The following is a 23,377-nucleotide window of genomic DNA, read 5'->3' as shown; positions in this document are numbered from 1 at the left end:
CAAATATATTATATTCTGTAACATATTTAGTTATAGTTTTATAAATTATGCTGTAACATATAATTGTATGATAACTGAAAAGTTCTTTTTTTATTTTTTATTCATCTGAATGTAGCATAGTGTTATTATTATTTTCTAAGATTTCAAAACACAATACATACAGTATCGCTATAAAAACTTAAAATAGTTAGCTTTTTTTAAAGAATCACTTGTTTGTTCAATGTGTTATTTAACACCTACCTATTATAGTTTGTTATAGATAAGTATAGAAACGGGTGTATTTTAGACAAGATTTCTTGGCAATGGCATGTAGTTTCATGCTCTATCAATTTTTACTAACAATAATAAATCAGTACACAACTAATTAATAACATTTTTAAACATATTTTTCAAAAGATTTTAAAAACATACTTTGAAAATTTGTTATTTTTTAGGATTAAAAGAAGGGTATAATGTACTATTAAATTAAGGAAGTTAATCTGTGATTCAATAAACTTAAATATGCTAAAAGAAAAATAATCCAAGAACATAACAAAAATACAGGATACTCTAAAGGTTAGAATGAAGTTTGGAAAAAGCTATGTTGTCCTCACACTAGTATCTCTCCTAGAAGCTGCTGTATGTTGCAGCTTACCAAGTTGTAGTAGTATAACAAGAGCTGATATAAAAATACATAGCTATATAATGCAATTATTCATTTTAAGTTTCTTTAATTTTTTAAACTTTTATTCAAGTACAAACTTTTAAAAATAATTATAACAATTATTTTTTTTTATCATATTTTCTTACATTCACGTATATATTTGAAATAGCACTAGTAAAAGTAATAAACAAAAATATAAAATAATATTAACAAAAAAAATATATATATAATCATAAAATCATGCAAAAGTATGCTGTAATCTAATTTTTCATAGTATGCATATATCAACTAATTATGTAAATGAAGTAAATAAATATTCTGTTCCTGAAGCTGTTAATTTTTTTCATAAAACATTGTGACTGGATTATATGTATATAATTTAATATATAACCCTTCTAGATCAGAATTAAGTTTCCAGGCTTGGTATAAACTTACAATCACAATAGTTTATAGTAAGAATTAAAATATAAATAAATATACAGACTAATGTAAACAAAAAAAATCTCTAAAATGTATTTTAAGTAAAATACACAGCAGGTCTAAAAAGTTCTCATATTAAATTTCTGTAGTCTGTATTTCTGTATTAATGTTTTTGGACAACCAAGGAACTATGAAGTACAATGTCTGATGTGTGTGTACAAAAAAATTTCATCATGTTTCGTCACTCCAGTCTTGACTTATATTCGTCCACGTATGTTGTGTTCATGTGACCTCGTGTGAGCTCGCAACATGGAACAGAGAAGCATGATAAAATTTTTTGTTGAACTTCAAAAATGTTTTGTAAAAACTTATTCTATAATACAGCAAGCATTCGGTGATGAAACCATATCTCGTAGTACAACATACAAATGGTAGAAGTGATTTAAAGATGGTAGTCATTGGATGACGATGAATGAAGCGGGGGGCCGTCAACAGCTGTTCACAACAAAAATGTTGCGAAAGTGTGCATGCTCCTGTTCAAACAACCCCATCTTATCCTTCGGGCCATAGTAGAAAAGCTAAACATTGGTAAAGACGTAGTACGTACAATTCTAACAGGAAAAATGAATGGCCGAAAGATGCTCTCATTTTGTTCCACAATTCTTGATCAAAAAAAAAAAAACAGGTGCGTCTTTCTTGAACTCAAGACTTCGTTGAAACTACTGATAGTGACCCGAATATTTTGTAAACAACTGTAATTGGGGATGTTAGCTGGTGCTTCATGTATGTTCTGCAAACAAAGCATCAATGCTTAGTTGAGTCCTGGAGCACAAAGACTGTCAAAAGTCAGACAGCAGAAATCAAGGGTTAAAACAATGCTGATTGGATTCTTTGACTCGAAGGGTCTGATTCATCATGAATATGACCCAACTGGTCAAACCATGAATTCTAATTTCTATTTGGAAGTAATGAAATATCTGCTGCATCGCATTCATCGAATCCGGCCCAAGTACCAGGATCCGGGCAGTTGGACTCTTGCATGACAATGTCCCGGCACACATGGAAACAGTTTTAACATGTTACTACACCACAAATCAATTCACCGTCTTATCTCACCCGCCCTATTCACGAGACTATTTTCTGTTCCCAAAACTCAAGTTGAAGATAAAAGCCCACTTTTTCAACAACATTCCAACCATCCAAAGGGCTTGCTCCAAGCAGCTAAAGACGATCCCACAAAGTGATCTATCCACAGCATTTGACGGGCTCTACCGGTGCTGCAATGAGTGTATAACTAGAGACGGGATCTATGTAGAGGGATGATGTGAGTAAATTCGTTTATCTTTAAATCTGTATTTTTATTTAATTTAGTTCAGAAGGTTTTCAGACATACTGTGTAGTCAAATTATGCATTAAAATATTATATCCATCCTGCAGAATAAAAATGCACAATAGATTGTATACACCAGAATAACAGTATTTTGTTTTATTTTCATCTTACAATGTCATTTTTGAATTACATCCAAACATCCAGACTTCATTCTAGCAATTACTGACCACTCCTTTCTTTACTGTGATGGCAGTGTGATCTTTCTATAGTGTCTTTAACTCCCTCCTTCTACCTTGTTCTGAACATCCTCTGGCTCTTTCCAAATTTAGCTTCTCATTTCCATATCACAAAAATCTCATTTTCAAGATTTTTAGGGACTGAAAGCCCCTATCATTTTTTTTTAGGGACTGAAAGCTTACGTACTAGCATTTTGCATCCATTGGCCTCTATTACAGCAAACTAAAAAACATTGTCATTTTTGTATTTTGTGATATGGTAACATATAAAAAACATAGGTTTCAGAAACTTGCAGTAGTGTATGTAATTGTTGATTTTTATTCTAAATTATATACTGATGTTGTGATCTAGGCTTACTTCCTGTTGTATCGCAACTAATAATAGTAGAATCATTCATGACTAATGTGCTGTTTATGAACTGTTGTAAATATAAAACACAATTCTAAGACTTTCATTTACTTATTTTTAATCTACTCTAATCATTGTGCTGTAGAGAATCATATGTCACACATTGCTTGTAATTATATTCTAGAAGTGGTTATTATAGAAACATATATATTTTACTTAATGAAGTGAATAGTTGTTAGTGATTTATTTTTACTATCTGTTGTATTGTTTTTATTTAAGGCTTTGTCATAAATTCAGTCATTTAAATTTTTAATATTTCAATATAGTTATTTTCTTTTAAAATACCAAAGTTCGGAGGAAAAGGTACAGTAGGTTCATAGTCGGGTTAGGGAAATTGAATTCAGTGCTTACAATTTCTTTTTAAAAAACAATCCCAGAACTGGAATAGAGAGCAAAATGAAGAGCTGAATATGGTTGTTCAAGCAACAAAAGTATCAAAACGAACAATCCAAAGAATTATAGTAGAAGGGAAATCAAATGAACTTGAGAAGCTATACATGTTCTTTTTCTGACAAAATGTGTAAATCGGCCTGGTACTGTATGCAATTTAGACAGATTAATTTGACACATGCTTTGAGGTCTGCAATAAATAAATTTTATGTAACCAAAAAATGTGTTCCTATTGTGAAGAGAATTATGCAAAAAGCCCATGAAAGTGAAATTAATTTTGAATTGAGTGAAAGATCTTTAAGGAGAATATTATGTAAAGTGAGATTAGATGGAAAAAACAAAGATAACCGGAAAATGCTGATAGAACGGCAAATCCAAAGAATGAAATTTTTATGACAAATTTCCCTGTTTCGCGAAGAAGGTAGGACAGATTGTATACACATATAAAACCTACATTCACAATATTCATATGACACCAAAATTGTGGGTAGACACAACAAACCTTCATGAGGGACTGAAAACACCATTATCCAAGGGCTCACTATTAATAATTGTTTATGCCGGCTGCAATAAAGGATTCATTAACAATGCTTTACTTATGTATGAGTCAAATAAGAAAGAAGATTATCACAAATCGATGTTTTACGAAAAGTACATGAAATAGTTATGGCAGAAGTGTATTCCCAACTTGCTACTTTATTGGTTATTGTACTAGATAATGCATCATATAACATTCTGCTACAAAAGTAGACAAATTGTAACTTTTTAAAAAGCGATGTGATAAAATGGTTAGTCAAACAACGAATTAACTTCTCCTGCTATGACAGACTAAATTATATGATGTTATAAAATTACACAAAGAAAATCAAAAGAAATTTCTTAATATATGAAATTTTTGAAAATTATGGTCACAGTTCTACAGTTGTCACCTTATCACTCTTACTTAAATGACATTGAAATAATTTGGAGTCATGTAAAAGGGCAAGTAGCTAAAAGAAATACAACTTTTAACATATCATACACTCTTAAGTTAGCTGAAGAGGAATTTCATAAAGTGTTTGAAACTTAGCGGAGTAATGTCAACTAAATAAATTAAAAAATACAAAATTTAAAAAAGTACATTGAACATTTATATTATGTGCACATCAACAATTTTGTGATAAATGTGAATTCAGAGTTGGACATGAGCTCTTTAAAATCTACTGACAACAGCAACTTCAGAATTTGTGAGCTACAGCAATAAAGTGACTAGAAAAAAAATTATTTAAAGTACTTTAAAATAATAATATTGATTGACATACTAAACTAGTTTTAATTAAATAGCATCATATGTATTTTTGGTTGTAAATATCTATATTAAACTGACAATGTTTTCAGTCAGCCTAGTAATGTGCCAAATGTTTGCTGAAAGCTAATAGTTTTTTGAGCCAACTTATGTGCCCATAGTTCTACCTTCATTTTCTTGAATGTTTCTCAATGTTTCTTTCTGTTTTCCTTTTTATCTGTGTCAAATTTTATTTTTTCTGCTTGAACTCTGCAATAATTCCTTTCTGTAATCTTCTTCAGCTCAGTATGTTACTATTGTCACGTAATAATTTAAATTACAATGTTGATAAATTAATGTTATTAATAATTTCTACATTAAAGTTTATACATTAAAAAAAAAAAAATGCTACCAATCATACAATTTAATTACATCATGTTTTTTTTTTTACATGTACATACTTAAATACTGATGTAGTCATTAAATGTGATTGGAAAAATAATATAAAATAATCTGTTTATTTAATTGCAATTTTACTAATGTATAATTCAGACTTTCTTGTAATAGACTAAACTCCTTAAAATACAAACAATATTGAAATTATATTCAGGTTATGCTGTGACCACTACCTAATAAATATACATAAATAATAATTAATAAAGTGGCTTTGTATTAGACCTACTAGAGATAATACTAGAGATAAAGTCCAAAGCAACTTATATACAACACACATCAGTAAATCAGATGATCTGGCATCAATCAATAAAATGTTCTAGCTGCTTTGTCTCAAGCAGGATAGACACAATTACCACATCATTATAAAGTGTTCAGTTGTAATGAGTTTGGTACAACTGCAATTTTACTATGAAATTCTTTAACAAAAAGACTGAAAGTTTTGTGATCATTCTGTGTGAATTTTGAACATCAAGATTTGAATTTATCAAAACGTTGAAACTATTGGCTTGCAATTAAAAAAAACAAAGAGGCAGCAGAGTAAAAATGGTACATACTTTCAAAAATGTGGTATCAATGAAGTTATTGATGAGTGATGAGCAGCTCATTTTTAGTTGATAGGTGTTGTAATAAAAATAAACCCGCTTCCATTATTGGTCTCCTGTAAAGACCGCAGCACTTCATAGCTCAAAGTTAAATTCTGAAAAATTTTCAACATTTTTTATGCAGAATAGAATTATGAATCACACAAAACACATGAGCTTCAATAGTAATTTTAGATAATTTTCTTCTAACCATGTTAGCTCCAAATGTCAGCCCTTTCAGCAAATCTTTTACTCTAAAGGCATTTGAAAACAAAAGTATTCAGTGTACTAGCAACCTACATAATTCAGAATTTGATACTGCATCCAGATAGAAGTTAATGATTTACTGTGGAGACGCTGTGAAGAGTGATGGGTGAACAATGCAACACACTCAATGAGCGTGTAAAGTGAAATGGATGTGATTAAAAAAAAATTTTTTTAAAGTTAAAGTAGTTAAGTTTTTACTTAACAAAGGTTTTTTATTTATCAGATTTATTCAAATATTTAAAATTTATATAATAAAAGAATTTACTGTTCAATACATTCTTAAAATAGCCTGATCCACTGACATCTGTATAAGTACTCAATAAAAAATTGACAAGTAATTTTTCTTGCACAGCATACTTATGATAAAAATCTAAATTATGAACTACAAATAAGATATATTGACATAAACAAACAAAATAGTAAACCACAACTGATTTCTAATTATTTGTTCATTAACAACACTAATGGCTAAAAATCAAGAATTACCCACAGAGATTTTTGTTTTAAATAATATTAATAAATAATCAAATGTCTTTCCTTCAGTTTCAATAAGTAAAAAAAAACAAACAACCTAATGAAATATAAATAAATAAATTCATGCTAACAAACTTCACAACTGCTTATATTTAAGTGATTTGATTATTATTTAGAAATTAAAACAATAAATTCTCCTTCATACATACAAAAAAACATTTTTCTGTGAAAATTTATTAGTAAAAATTCAATGTAACTTGCAGAAACATAAGAGTGTTTATTATGATGTCGGCCTACCTAGTGTACGATTTGTTAATTTACTTATGTTTTCTGTACGCTTCCAACATCATCAGCAGCAATGGTGATTTTGTAATTTGAAATATATAAATAATTTATTTCTGAGCTGTAGTAAATAACAGGTAACTGAAACTAAGGAAGGATTCTACTACACACACAAATACATACATTTTTTTAAAAATAATATCTATAACTGAACCCCCTTCACTAAATACTAATTTTAGAAATATTATTTAAAACAATACATTTACTTAATACTCTTATAACCTACTTATAAACAGCCTACAAAATTGAAGTGAACAGTACAAAGTTCTTATTAAAAATACCATTACATACATGTATATAATTCTTAACTATATGATAAATTAATCAGTTTTCTTTTATTTATTTTTCTATAAGCATTAAAGATTTTAAAACTTCATCAACAGAGCTGTAATTACATATCTTGATTTTTTATCAAACAAGATACATTCATCCCTAATGACTTGGAAACTGAATATCAATATTACAGATACTATACTGATTGGTGAAACATGTTCTACCTACCAGAAAATGTTTATAAATTTTATTAAAACTAAATGATATTATTTAAACAAAAATAATCTTAACAACTTATTTCTGTTAACTCATCAAAAAGAAATAGCTCAACCCATTAAGATTTGCTGATAAACTAACACTGGTAATATTAAAAAAACTTTTCAGTTATCGCCTAACATCAACAGCATTTTAATAATAGTAATGTATTTTATAGATGTATTTATGTTAAAATGAGAAAATAAATATTAAATAATAAATATTTTCTGCAAAAAACAAAATTAATATGTTATACATAAGTGTTGACATTAATATAATTAATGATGTCCATCAAATCCACTTATGAACTGAGAGCCATTAAAATATTTGCACTAAATACTTAAGGTATTGAAAAATTATTTGTAAACATATTTCATTAAAAGTGATTTTCATACAAATAAATTCATTTGAGTCTATTGCTAAAAGTGAATAACACAATAAAAATAGTTCTTTAGCGCTACTAATATTTAAATGTTAACATTAATAATATTGTAAAAATTTATAACAAAGTTCTACACAAGATCACCACAATCAGAGCATGAAGGTTCCAAAGAATCAAATTCTGCCAGGGCTTCTCTTTCAGAAGCAGAATTTACATTTACCTGGTTGAAACCGGATGCAGAATAATCTATGCTATCATAATATTCAGCAGGTTGATTAGTTACAGATCTCCAAGCTCTGGATGGCACCACCGATGACATGGAACGGTCCAGTTCCTGGTTGTCAAATTTATTTAGGAACCGGTAATTGGAATTTAAGGACTGTTCATGTCTGTAGTTGTAGTTATCTAAAGAGTCCAAAAATTCCTCAGTCTTCTCAGATCTATTTCTTTCAGTGCTCGGTGAACAGATATTTTCTGCATTACTCTGCCAAAATATAATAATATTAAAATAATTGCCACAGCAAATTATATCCAATAATTATAGTAAAAATACTTCAGCTAATAATTATGCAAGTATGAAATATATTGTAGATATTCACTGAAAATGAAGATTATAAATTAAAAAACTGGTAGCTGAAATCTAATTCATTGTGGTATATTTATAATATTAAAAATCTGTGTGTTTCTGTCATATATAATACACTTTAATGTCATACGTATGACCTCATGTGTATTATCTGGTAATGAGCAAACTTTAACAAAAGTGGAACTCAAATGAGATTGCCATGTGGATAGCTATTTAATGCAAATTTTGTTGCAACAGTCATAATAAATTATTCTTTTGGAGACAACAATAATCCATTATCTAGGATGTGGAAAAACAATAGAATATAAAAAATTGCAAAAATGATAATTTCTTCTGCTAATGGCAAGTAATCATATTATAAAACAAATCTAAGGCAGTTTAAAACACATTAAGTAATCCAATTAATACACAAAACAAACTGCAAAAAAATTACAATTTTTATATTATTTTCTTCATATAATTTATTACTTTCAATTTCATAATTCTATGCAACATGGACATGCACATACATTACAAAATGACAATTCACATGAAAAGATAACATATATACGGTTACATTATTCTATAGCACGTCTCCTTACTATAAGATAACAGCAGAGTCCTGATTGTATGATTTGAATGAACAGTAAACACTTCTGAAAATGTAAAAAAAAGAAAAAAGTTGGACAATACTAAAATACATCCGCATGGTTATTAAGTAAGTGGCCAATGTGATAAAATAAACTATTAATCTTTACCAGTGTCACAAAAGAAAGAACTGGTCACCAGTCCACAACTCTTGTTGAAGGTTCTATGCTGACTTGACTTTGTGTAGTAAATGATGCTGTTGCATAGATCATATAGCTGACCATACATATGTACATATAATAAAGTAATTTTAAAAAATTAAGATCTGTTATTGATTTCAACTCATGTAATTTAATCCAGGCCAACTTCTAAATCGAGTCTAGTATGACTTCATGAAAGGGGTTGGCACCAAGGATTGCATCTTAAGTGCTCTTGCCGACTGTAAATATGTTATGGCAATTTTTATTAACATAGAGGCAGCATTTCCTTCCTTGAATTGGATTTTTGTCCTCTATGAGTTGGAACACCGCAATGTTCCCGTAGCCCTGCAGGCCGTAGTACGTGACTATTTGTCTGATCGTACAGCTCTGATTAAGGATGCGCACCTAGTTGTGAAGAAATCTGTCACCAGGGGAAGCCCACAGGGCTCCATTCTCAGTCCCTTGCTATGGAACCTGGTATTCGACGGATTTTTGGGACTGACATTCCATTCCCAGAAGGGGTCACGACCCAAGCTTTCGCCAATGACTGTCTCCTGTTAATTTGTGGTAACTCATGACCGCAGCTAGAAGACCGAGCGCAGGCGGCTTTGTCAACCACAGAGGACTGGATGGACATTCAAAATTTAAAGATTTCTGTGCCAAAGACGAAGTTTATGCTTCTCTAGGGTGCAGACAAATTATCATACATTCGTAACACCTGTATTAAGTATAAAGGCTGTGTAATCAGTCGAGTTTGAGTTCATAAGTACCTAGGTGTTTTGTTTGATGAGAAGTTGCTGTTCAATAACCACATGAGGCAAATAGGGGCAGACACTGTCTCTGTGATGCACAAGCTTAGGAGGCTTGCTCGAAAGGATTACGGGCTGTCGGGCCGTCACTTGTACATGGTATACCGAGGTGTTTTCAAAAATATGACCTCTTACATGGCGTCCGTTTAGGTGCATAGGTTGAAAAGAAATCGAGCACTTATTCAACTAATACCACTGTATTGGGAAAGGCTCTCCCAATTGATTTAGTAGTGAAAGTTTGGGCAGACACGTGGAAATTGCAAAGTGGCAGGGAGGCCGAGGTATTTGGGATGTGGTTTCGAGCCGGGCCTGTACTGAAGCAGAATGGTGATCTCAATGCACTGGTTCTAAATTTCAAACAATTGCCCATCTCCCGCCTTCAGAGGAGGCTTTACAGCCTCGCAATAGAAGCATGGCAGCAAGACTGGCACACCACAATAAGGGAAGGTCTTTGTATACATTTGTACAGGATCTGGTAGGATGGTATGCCTCTCCTTCTTTTTTAAGGGCAACAGAAGCCTGAGTGCTCTCCAACCATGTAAATTTAAACCAATATTTGTTTCAGTTTCACCTGGCAGCTGATGAGCTGTGCATCTGCGGGGAGGTCGAACGAACATATGCTCCCAGTTTTTAGGGGGACCAAAACTCAGGCCACCATGGAACTTAGAGGTCAAGGGGAAAATTGGCCAAGCAGCGAGTCAATGTGGCAAGAATCGCATTGTTGGACTGCATGGGCATTCCTTGATGCAGTTGCTTTGTTCAACCAACATCAGTAGTTTACTTAAGGGAAAAGACTCCTACTGCACTGCTTTAGGAAGCTAACCGAAAGATATGGTTGGCTACCAGCCAGATTAAGGCTCCAAGCACTTTAATGGTGGACAGGTACTTGCTGGCATTCAGCGGCCTAGGCGTGACAGCAAATTGCTGTCTTTGATGAGATAAATTTAATTATTGATAGTCATATATGTTTTAGTAGTTGACGGGGTGCGCCTACCCATTTTAGTGATATATGACAAGTGGGCAGTAGGACACGCAAGTGAGCAATGTATAGTACCATGCTTACTCTGCTCACACTTTTAGGTTAGCTCTAGGAGCTAGTTAGGACACTGGTCACTAAACTGTTTCGAAGCTCAGTAGCCGTTTGTGGCACAGACAATCGGTCATATGCTTTAGAGCAAACAAATGGGGTGGTGGCAGCAAAAATGCCAAGCAACCAATCATGTAATTTAAAACACCTAATAGTACATTACTGAGTAGATGAAATCCACTTTTCCTACTTATCTGTATTTTTCTGTAATTTCATCACACAAATGTAACACACACAGCATGCAACCTCATACTACTGTTCCATGAAAATTAGTGTCATCTAATAAATTTTACTTTATTAATACTTCCGGCAAAACACAAAAAATAACATAAATCTACAAGAACACTATGAAATAGTGAAATTACACTGTGAAACAGGTCACAGTGATCATCACAATATGTCATATGAATGATGGAATAGTGAGTGATTGCATATATAACAATCAGAACTCTACTGCATGCTTTTTGAAAATAAGTTTAAAATGGGTAAAACTTCCTGGGTTTTAACTAGTTATTATCATCACCTTTTTTAAGTCATTTTTCTATGCCTGCTGGGTAGTTTTGTCATACATACATGCAAAATTAAGCAATTAAATATAATTTTTTTTCTTAATATATATTGTATAATTGTAACAAGTATCTACAGTTTTACTATATGAGGATAAAGGCATTTATTTATTCGTTTGAATGTAATAGAGGAAAAAATATAACTGATTATTTTTTATTTATTTATGTAAGGTATTGACTGCTATAGTCATTAGCCAAAACATGACAAGAATATGTTTGCATTTTGTGTACTAAATAGTAACTTTGGTGATCTAAAAAATGACAGCATGGGTTGTTATGTAATCAACAATTCAGCAATATCTACATTAAGTTTATTAAAACCAATTAATTTTCAATCTTTTCACTATGCAATAATCATAGGAACAATCATCTCTATCAATGTACATCATGAAACATATAACTCAAAGTTATAACTGTAACATGTATTTTAGAGTTGTTCATCTCCATAGCGGGTTCAAATTTAAATAACAATAATAGCTAATTTATACAGATTTAAATTTAATACATCAACTTAAAAAAACAAACATGGAACATTTTAAATTGACTAAGACATTACTGATAAAAAAAAGAAAAAATGTAATTATCCAAAATATTCCTAGAAATGACCCAGGTACACAATCAAAGTAAAATAATGAAATACTACATCAAGTTTTCAGGTAACACCTAATAAATTATTAAATACCTGAAGAGAGAATAGATTACTTGTTACCTTACTCCATAAAGAGTATTTAAATAAATATTACAATCAAACCAAATTAAAAAAATCTACAAATGGAATTAAACAGCAAAACTACTTTTTATACATTTAAAATAAATAAGTTATCAGATCCTCAAAAAGAAAAAAAAAATTATTATTATTATTATTATTATAAGTCCAAATCAAATATAGTATAGTTAAAAAAGCAAGCAGTTGGAAGAGAGCTATAATTTAAGAATTAATATGATCATTTAACCTATAAATATAAAAATAATAACTAAATATCTAATAAACTGAATTAATAATATCACTAATTGTTTTTAAGTATAAAAAAACAAACATCCATGTACATAATAAATAATTCAAATGAACTGGTCAGCATAGAAATATTTTTGAGGTAAGACAACAAAAATAACACTGAAACTTACTTTCAAGATCTGCCTAAAAAAATAATAGTATCATCTCTTAATGAATCTCATAAAAAATATAACATCTATTTTTATAATATGAAACTTCTTCTTTCTCTCTCTTTCTATCTATCTATATATACTAGCGGAGGGCATGCCTACAGCATACCTCCTCAGCTAGGCCATCCAAGCGGGTTGCCCTAGTGGGCGGCGTCTCAGAATGGAATTATTAGTGTCGAAAATTGATTACCTCTTGTATAAGAATGTTTTTTCTATGATGAAAATTGATGTAATGAAAGTTAAATTAGATATTTAACTCTAGAAATTGATACTAACAAATCGGGATTTTTCGCTAGTGATCGGTACATTCCGGTGCCTATTTTTTAGTTATAGTTGATTATTTTATGAAGAAAAACAATCACATGAATAAAAAAAATATTATTAATATATATTTTGCATTTATATCAATATATATGTGATATATTGATAAATAATAATATAAAAAGTATACACCTGCCAAGACCACCAGAAGACATGTACTAATGAATCGGGATTTTATATATATACATCTCCCTTGCCCCATACATAATGCTGGAGTATTTATAAAATATAGATTTAGTAAAAAAAAACTTTCATAGTATTTATGTAATAAAAGTATATATATTCAAATGTAATATTGAATTAAACTTCACGTAACTTTAAATTATTGGTTTTGCAAGAAAGACTAAGTTATATGTTTCACGATGCATAACGAAAAAATTCTAACACAAGCATGAATGTACTTACACACCTGCAAGACAGAAATACATAAACATACAAAATTCAAACACAGATGCACAAATATTAACCATTAAGACACATTTTTCAAATTTTATTTCTATAAATAATATTTTTTTAACTGAAAAATCTCAGTAGAAAAATCAGACTGTAAATAAAAATACTTAAGTTAGTATTCTTATCAAATTATACTGGCAAAATTTTAGTAGCAAATTATAAAAAAATGATATTGTTAATTTTACTTTAGGCACACATTTTGGTTAACACAACATGCATAAGATAAATTCATCCTATTCCACATGCTTTCTGTTTATAGAATATTTGAAATTAAATTTTCCTAATAACCCTTTTTTTTTTTTTTTTAACCTCCAGATCCACCTTTAGGCATTCTTCAGAGGATAAAGCTGAATGATTTGTAGCGTGTGTGAAAATGCCATGCCTGACCAGGGTTCAAACCCAGGAGCTCCAGATGAAAGGCCGAGAAGCTACCACTCGCGCCACGGAGGCCGGCACCTAATAAAGTTACATAAAGTAACATATTTACATAAAGTTATTTGACTTTAGTTGAATTGAATGAAATTTCCCTTTGACTTTAGTCCAAAAAATAAGTGCTTAATTACACTTTAGTTTGTGGTAACCAAATTTTTACCTTCGTAACTTTATTTTTCCAGTTAAAAAATAAAATAATGCTAATAAATCTGACATATGCTCCAACCTTGCATCAGCTTATGAATTGACACTGTCCAAATGCTCCACTGTTCATAGTTGCATGGTTTTCTTTTTCTTAACATTCTTACTATGTATAAACTGAAGTTTCTTATTTGTTTTTAGAGAGAAATTGGATTTTCTAGTTTTAAATATGGTTCATAAATATTTTAAATGGCATTAATTTAATTTTTACATCAGAGAAATAGGTATAATTTGCATAGGATTCTGTTTTTATTTGTACGCTAAAAGATTTTTATAACAACTTTTTGTTTCAATTTCAATAATTAAATTATATATACATTTTCTGACAATATATTTCTTAACTTTATCGTAATTTAAAAATTTACATATAAAAAAATTATTTACATTTATGTAAAGATTTTATGCAACCGCACATTTAACAATCAATGAAAGATAATTATGAAATTTATCATTAAAGATATTTAGTTTACAAAAAATATTCAACATTTGGGAAAACTAAATGCAAGGTTTTATAATAATGTTTTATAATTAAGAGAAAAAGGGTTCTAAAATTAGTTTTTTGGCTATACAGGAAACTGTAAGGGAAAGAGACAAAAATTAATTAGCATGAAGAAGTTAAGAAAAGATTCATTTCTTAGAAAAATTGGGTGTTGGCTACTTTTGGATATTTATTAATGTAAAAATAAAGAAAACAGTTAAATGAAATTGATAATAAATTTAGTTCAAACTAATATGAAATTAATGTGTGAAAAAAATTGGGAAAAATAATTGAAGTATAGATTTAATAAATTCTATATTTAATATTAAATAACTATAACAAATTAATTCCAGTCCGCTAAAACATAAGTTTCCATTTTTTTTTTTTTTTTTGGAATTAATTCCTACCTTGTAAAATTACAATTTTCCATAGAAAATCAACAGAACTCTTTTTTAAGAACACTATTTTCCAGGTAACTCAATGGTCTAGCGACTTAATTCTTTAGTTATTTAAATATCACCACTTTAAAAGGAATATATTTTAAAACTTACAGCATAAAAGAGAAACTCAGCAAAAGAAACATCCTAATTCCACTCCTTAGGACATCCCAAGATATAAAGTAAATGCTCTCTTCATATAAGATGTTGGGAGTCATTATGTAAAATAGATGAAGGTGAATATTGAAAAGCAATGTTGTAATAAATATTTTGAGCTTAAAAGACAAGCTCAAACGAAAAGGAATGGAGAAGCATCAGTAAAAAACCAACATGATCTAAACCATTAAGAGAAAAAAATCTCTAACAGATTAATGAAATCAACATATTTTCTACAAATCTTTTTTTTATTTTTCTCCATTTTTTATGTTTTTATAACCTTTTAATACATTTATAAATTGAATACATTAGAGGTGTTAATAACCACAATCAAACCCAGAGAGATAGTTGTTCTGATTTGCATTAAAACTAGTATGGGAACCATCTTCTCAAGATGGCCAACATCCCAACCCCGTCTTGTGACACTTCTGTTCGTCCCCCCCCCCCCCCAATTACTAGCCCTCATGGGCTGTAACGGGAGTTGTCTTTCGCCCTCTAACTTTTTACATCTCACAGTAATAAGCCAGATCTCATTGGGATGTAAATGCCTCGTTAGACATTTACATTTGTGATTTTCAAACTCAGCTTTTGCCTTCGCTGTAGGTCTCATCCAAGATGGCCAACATCCCAACCCCGTAGGGGAAGACACCCACCTTGTGACGTTCCGGTTGCCACCCCCCCTGTTCATTGCCCTGTTGGGCTTTAATGGGAGTCTATCGCCCTCTGACTTTTTACATCTCACAGTAATAAGTCTGGCTTCGTTGGGATGCCACCGATGCAAATGCCTAGGTAGACATTTGCATCAGTGATTTAATAACTCAACTTATTGTCTTGATTGCCTTATTTTACTTTCTTCTTTAATTTATTCTCGATATGTAAATAATTTGCAATTGGGAAGCACAAATACATTCCAAGCTAAAATTTAAATGGTTTGAAATAAAATATAAGTTTAATTTTAAGAAATTTAAGATTTTAGAAAGTTCCCTTTTTGTATTTACTATACAAAAATCCTAGTATTTTTCTCAATGCCCATATTTAAGTCATGTTCTGTTAAAACCTTGAAACAGTGATAAGTATTCTTTTTGTCACCAGAAAAAATAGACATATGACAAATAACACGTATACAAACCTATAAAAAATTATACTCAGAAAAACATATCTTATAATAAATAATCAATATTAATAACAATTAATTAATTAAAAAGTCTCAATTAATTTTTAAAATACTAAATTACAAGGAATAACAGGGTTGGTTCAGTCCTAAAAAAATTAAAAAGCAACAAACAGAATTTAAAAAAAATTATACAAATAGCAACAAAAAATAAAACAAAATGCAAACATAAGATAAAAAATATATACAAATAAACCAACAAACCCATGCAGCGTGCTTAAGAAATGATTGTAAAATGATGTGATATTTAGTCCTGAAAAATGAGCTTTAAAATAATAACAAAAATGCTATTACATAGAATACAGATAAAGACACAAAATGGTTTCAGCAGTCAATGAAATTTTTCACAGTAAAAAAAAGTTTTTCCCTTTAAAAAAAAGGAAATTTGCATTACATTTTAACAAAAACTTGTAAGGGAAGAACTGATGTTTGTCAAAATTATTACACAGGATGGTGGTGTAATTCCAAATCAAGTTTTCCTTTTTTTTAAATAAATATACAAGCCTAATTGTTTATATGTTATGTCACTGAATTATCATTCATTTCATGACCCAAATGGTTTCAATCCCTGCTTTGGCAGATTAATATGATTTTTTATGACTTCTCCACACACACACACACACACACATATATATAAAGAAGTTTTGCGGCCCATATGTAGCTGTGATTCTTGTTCATGTAATGAATGTACCTGTAACTGAATACATACACGAATCACCAGGCAGGATGCAATTAATATAACAAACTAGCTTGCAGCAATAGTAATAAGAAAAAAACACAATTCAAAACTTATATTAATTACCTAATATTATTTTCAGTTGCTGATGGAAAAACATTTCATTTTTTAGTAAAAATAAAGCAATTTAAAACTGTAATAAAATCTGGAGAAGAAATGCTTAATTCACTGATTTTGTCATTCAAAAAAAAATTAAAACTTTGAAGACAGAAATGAAGCTGTTCAGTTATAAAAATGAGTGAAAATAGTTTTCATAAATATATCAAATATGAATCATAATTTCACAACTGATCAATAATTTCAGTTGTATCACCAAATATTTCAGTATAAAGATATAAATAAGATAATTTTAAAAGGGACAGAATGGATAAACTATTACATACGAATGAAATTCAGATTAGCAAAACATAAAAATTACAGCACATTTACAGTCACTAGGATTGTAATGTCTTTCTAGAAGTTTTCTATAAAATTCTAAAAGTCTAAACAAAAATAAACCGAACAGTTCTGAATTTAAATTTTTAACTCCATTTCAATATGCTTGTGAAATCACAACAGTTTGAAATGCTATTTTATTATAAAACGATCAAATATGAAACAGTAGTAAAAAAGAAGCTGATTTTTACACTCTCCAGCAGGAGTCTGACTGAATAGTTTATTGTTCCAATGGCTACATCCACATGCCACAAAAATTCTTAAGATGGATGGAGATATTCTTTTATCCTTGAAGTCTAAGGATCCTTTACTTCTGCTCCAAGAAGCCTGAACTTGTAATAAGGTGGCATATTAATTTCTAGAGGAAAAACAATTTTTGGCATTATTTCAATCAGTCCAAATGTGACTCTATACTCTATGCTCTATTTCCAAATGTGACTGAATAAAAATGTTCAAATCCCTGAGTTTTTGGATAGGATGGGAACCTACTGTCTGAAGGTGCCTAGAAGTTTAACTTTCTGTGGAAAGATGAATGAAACTGCTTGTCTAATGCTGCAGTTCCTACAAAAATAATTTATCATAATTTCTCTCTCTTTATCTTTGTTCTTCCCATCTTCCTGGGTTCAGATTCTGTGAATTTAAATCGGGTCACTTCTAGGTTCATGATGATCTATGAAACACCGACAGAACATGACCCTCATGGAACCTGCACCTCTTTTTTTACATATACACGGTCAATGCAACCGATGCAAAATTAGTAAAGGTATGATGCTTTCTTAAATGATACATAGTAAGGAGCAGGCACGTCTACAGATAATGCCTACAAGATAAAGCTAGGATTTCAAATCCCTTCTACCATAATATTCAAATGTTTTATATCTGTTCTGGTCATTACTCACAAGCATCTAAACTTCTAAGAATTATTATTTCAGATACTGGAAATCTGCAATTGGACTATTAAATAAGGTTTGACCAACATGTTTAAATTTGTAGGCGTAGATGCAGGATATGGTGACCAAGTAACTTTACTGACTTTTCACTCAACTGGCATTTTCACAGTATATTTTTAAGTCAAACAGAAGAATATGCTATCTTCTTCATACAAGTGATTAAGATGATCTAAGCAACACTAACCTGTTCCTGGAGAATAAAATAATTTTGTGATATGTAGAAAAAATATTACTACATCTGTCACACATGATGTTATTAGTAGTCTACAGCAGGAATTAAATATATCATATGTCTGTCAAGCTATTGATTCACTACTTACAGTAAAACTTCAAAAAATATTATTAGACCCACAAAACTACATTTGGATACAAGATTACTACTTTAGGACACAAGACTACTTTATTACAGTAGTTGTTTCATGCTTATATCAGGTTTTAGGCACTAATGTAAGCATCTGAACAACTACCAATAAATTATGAAAGATAATTTACAACTGTGTTTAATTGTTTAAAATTCAATTTTAAAATATATGATCAAAAACTGCTAAATATTACAATGAAAAATATTTCATCAACTTCTATAGCACACATGTATCAGATATGTTTTTAGATAAACAATGAATGAATGAGATGATAAATGGAATAACACAATAGATATTCAAGGATCAAAGAATGGATCTCTAGTATTAATATAAGTAATTGAAAAATAAATGCCTTTAAAAAGAACTAATATCATTTAAAGTGATATTTTTAATTTCTAAATAAAAAAGACAGTACAAAGTTTATTTATTTATTAAAAAAATCAAAATTTAATAAAAATAATGTAAATTCAAACAAAAAAAAATGATTCAGCTGATAAAAATGCTCCTCATGTTTCAGGACATCAAAAATTGTGTGAATAAACTACATAAGAAAATGAGAGCAAATTAAAAGAACTAAAATGCAATTCACTTACAAAATAGAAAACTTGTGAAGTGACGGGTGGGTTGTCTCTTCACTGCAGTTCTTTATGCGATGCTAAGTAGACGACCCTCCATAAAGGACATTTTTAAATTGTTCATGATTGTGATGGTTGAGGCTGGCAGTTTTTTTGGAAATATTTCAGGATTAATAAGACAGGTATGCAAAGATCAAATTATCAGAACAGCGAAATTAAGACATGTCTATTATTAATGTGTCAATACAAAGCAAAAGCACATGAGCGACAAGCAAATAATGTGTGCCTATTATTTTAAAATAATGAAACAAAAATAATAAATGCCGAAGACAAAAACAAAAACATCTGAACTGCAATTCAAAAAAACCAAATCACTCATAATGTTTAACTAAAAGTAAACAACATACTAATTTTCAAAGGTAGATTGGAAAACGGTGGCCACGACTAGCCCCGAAGCCAGTTGCTCCAAAATGATTGCTTCGCAGGCCGTACCTTTTGTTCATTCTGATCCTGAGTTGAAATCCTCTCTCTAGAAGATGAAGATTGGGTCTTCTTGGAAGCTAAGGAAGGAGTCTGATTGTTTCGGACGGAATGTGATGAACCAGTTGAAGAAAAGCTGCCATCTTGGGTAGAATGTTTTCGCATTCTTCGGCCGATCGAAGAAGAGGGTTCTTTTAATGATTCTCTGCTTCCTGTTTTTCCACCTACAGACGATTCTCTACTTCTAGAGTACATTGAAATATCTTTGCTTTTATTCGCATCTCTACTTCTTCCTAACGAAATAGATTCCTTTACTGATTTCTGGGTCAAAGGTTTAGTTCTTCCAGTCGGTGGTTTTGGAGCGGAATATGATTTCAAAGGTATTTTGCTTGGAGGTCGTTTCCTTGGAGATTCACTTCTCTTCTCAATAGTAAGATCTTCATCATGATGAGCAGATTCAGTACTACTCGAATGATGGATAGCTGTGTCATCGAGAGCAATAGGAAGTGCAATATGGGGAAGGATGGGATTTGGTGTTGATTCATGGCTCGGTGGCAGAAGCGTATGACTGTGGTTCACCACCGACTCGCTTAAATCAGATGAATATTTGGCACTCTGAAGACGTTCCAGCAAACGGATACGGGCCCTTGTACCTTCAAGCTCAATACTCTTCTCTTCCAACTGTTAAAATAAACATAAATCAGATTAAAAACAATCCTCATAATATAACTCTACGATCTGCCAAAACTTCTAGATCTAGCAGCAGATAATTTTATATACTTCCTACAATCAAAAACCAACCATGTTTAAAACACACATGGAGTATAATGAATTCAAGATTATTATGATTAAGTAATTAACTTTTTTTTTGCTGTCATTAAACTGATCCCCCACACTCAGTAACAAATGATTGAAGGATGTAATAACTCTACTTTGGGTAAAGTAGAAAAAGTCAAAGTAGAATATATTTGAGTATTGATTGTGTGTACTGCTAACAAGATCAAGAATAATTTATTTACAAGATTACAACTTAATGCGATATGAAAATAGTGAACTTATTATAAATTACCTTACAACACAATTTGTATTGAATTTATAGTAAAATTTTACATCTGGAATTCATTATAATTTCAAAGTTTGTAAAACAAAAAAAAAATTTAATAAAATTAAGACTTTCAGTAACTAAAAATAAATTAATACAGTTACTAAAACAAAAAAAAATTGGTAACAAACTTATAAATCCAGCTCTGAATTAGCAGAATCTGAACACAAATTGAAACCTAAGTGTAACTAAACATGGAATAAATATTTTAACATTAGTTTTTTTTTTTTACTTTAACTTTTTTTAATTAAATTTTTCATTAATTAGCCCTACTTATTCAAAAACAGCACAGTTTCACACTGTTATAGAAACAATGGAAAAATACTCATTTTTAAATATTGCATAATGCATACTTCAATTACTCATATGTTTTAATATGCAAAGTTATACATAATAGTATGAACAAGTATAAAAATTAAAATAATTATTGTAAAAGGATTAAGTTTCATTGAAAAAAAAGTATAATATAAAGAAATACACTATGAATGCACTGCCTTAACCGCAACAAAACCTTAGTACCAGTAACATAATAGTGTTACGTACATATTATATCATAATAAATATTACATGAAATTAATATGTACCAAAAGAAGAAAACTGTACAACCTTCATTTGACATTCACAATGGATACATAAAACAGTAGGAATTCAATAAAAAATAACCCTATATTATGCGTTTTAATTAAGAATAAAATAATAAATTTCATTATATTACCAACACATTTGAAAATTTTAAAAATATATTAAAAATAAATTTAATTACTAACATCTACTGCTGATAAAAATACATTAACAGTAAACAGTAACAGAGTATCATTTTTTATTATTTGTATAATGGAAAATAATTCATATGAAAATTTAAAGTACTCATCTTCTAAGTATTCATAAATAAATTGAACCATACAACCTTACGGTATCTTTATGGTAACTTTCTTACTATACGCACTGCAGTTTCATTTTTTCTAATTATTTCTAGTGTCTTACACTCCTTAAATAAAATGATTTACAAGAAATAATTATATAAAGAAATTTCTTATGAGCTATAAAATCTCTGTATGAAGTTAGAGCACAAACATTTCAATCAACACTTTAAATTAATGACTTTTGGTTAGATTGTAATTTTTTTTTAAATTTTTTTACACAAAAATGAATATTTGAAAAATTATGTTGTTAACAAGATTTTATAATAATTAACCTTGACTTTTTTTAATCAAATGCCAGTAACAATTTGTATTCTTTTTTTAAGAAACAAATAACTTCAATGTTGCTTGACATGATTTATTTTACCTAGGTTATACAATGTTCTCATAAAAATAAAATATTTATTCCTATTTTATTTTCATTTACACAAATCAAGCCTTCCAGTGTTTAAAACATTTAATAAAAATTTGAAATGAAGGTTTCTGTAGTAAACAAATTTCTATAATGAATATCATCTAAAGACAGTATTTAAAAAAAACAACAAACAAACATTAATAGAATGTTTTCACTTAAAATTGATTTTAAAATTAGTAATGTGAAGGCAGTGCATACAATCAGCTATAATGGAAGTATGTTCGTAAAGTGCAGTGAAATATGATGATTTCAGTGTAAAATCATTAGTATTCAAGGTTTTATAAGTGTGGTGAAAATTTAGCTTTATGTACTATTATTGTGTGTTTTATTGTACATTAATATGCTGTCACATAATATTTAAAAAATGTTTTATAATAAAGCAAAATTCTTTAAATGAATGAGTGCTACAGTAAAATCAGCAATTAACAAAAGCTTGATTAAAAATCATTTGAAATGTGATTATTCTTGTCTTCCTTAATTTGAAAGTACAAATAATGTGAAAATGGAAAGGAAATGAAAAATAGATATTTTACTACTCATCAGAAGTTAGCGATGTTGATAACTTTAACATTCAATCTGTAAGATTGCAGCTTAAAAAAGAGCATTTCTTCACCTTTAGAAACTTTTGTTTACAAATAAGTTTATCCATCTGTTTAGCTTGAATCTTCAACAAGTTTTTGTACATAAATCACTTTGGCCTATTGGTAAAACTGGCAGTCCAATAAATCAAAAATCATCTTTTGTACTTCCATCAGACAAACCTTCAGGAATTTTCTACTAGTCGAGCAACAGATAAATAATGCAAATAGTCTGATTCTGAGGTTAGGCATTAGACCTCATGATTAAAAGAACAAAGTAAAAATAGTTATATTCACGCCAATTTAGTTATATATTTTTTTATTTTCTGAATATAATTCAGATTAAAACTAACTTTTTTTTGTATAATGCAATGAATGAATAAGACATTTTTTATAATTATTCGTATAAATTGACTAATTTACAGCACTTGTCACATTTTTTTTGTTTTTGAATATTTCTGTTTCCCTAATGGA

At 29.7% G+C, this 23,377-nt stretch overlaps 1 protein-coding gene across 3 annotated transcripts in view; it reads right to left on the bottom strand.

Annotated features, from left to right (window-relative positions):
- Positions 1 to 65: 65 nt before the first annotated feature.
- Positions 66 to 23,377, bottom strand: part of jvl (javelin-like) — a 450,812-nt gene continuing 427,500 nt past the window's right edge. For 2 of the 3 annotated variants that reach the window (XM_075360968.1, XM_075360970.1), the window contains exons 5-6: positions 19,901 to 20,569; positions 66 to 8,206 (exon numbers count right to left, since the gene is read on the bottom strand). In XM_075360968.1, coding sequence (XP_075217083.1) covers positions 7,853 to 8,206; positions 19,901 to 20,569 — 1,023 coding nt within the window. In that variant the 3' untranslated portion in view covers positions 66 to 7,852. The remainder of the gene's footprint in view (positions 8,207 to 19,900; positions 20,570 to 23,377) is intronic. The other variant, XM_075360967.1, reaches the window with a different exon arrangement.

The sequence above is a fragment of the Lycorma delicatula genome, chromosome 3 (assembly GCF_047948215.1).
Source record: "Lycorma delicatula isolate Av1 chromosome 3, ASM4794821v1, whole genome shotgun sequence".
Classification (NCBI taxonomy): domain Eukaryota; kingdom Metazoa; phylum Arthropoda; class Insecta; order Hemiptera; family Fulgoridae; genus Lycorma; species Lycorma delicatula.
This window is presented reverse-complemented; position numbering and strand designations above follow the sequence as displayed.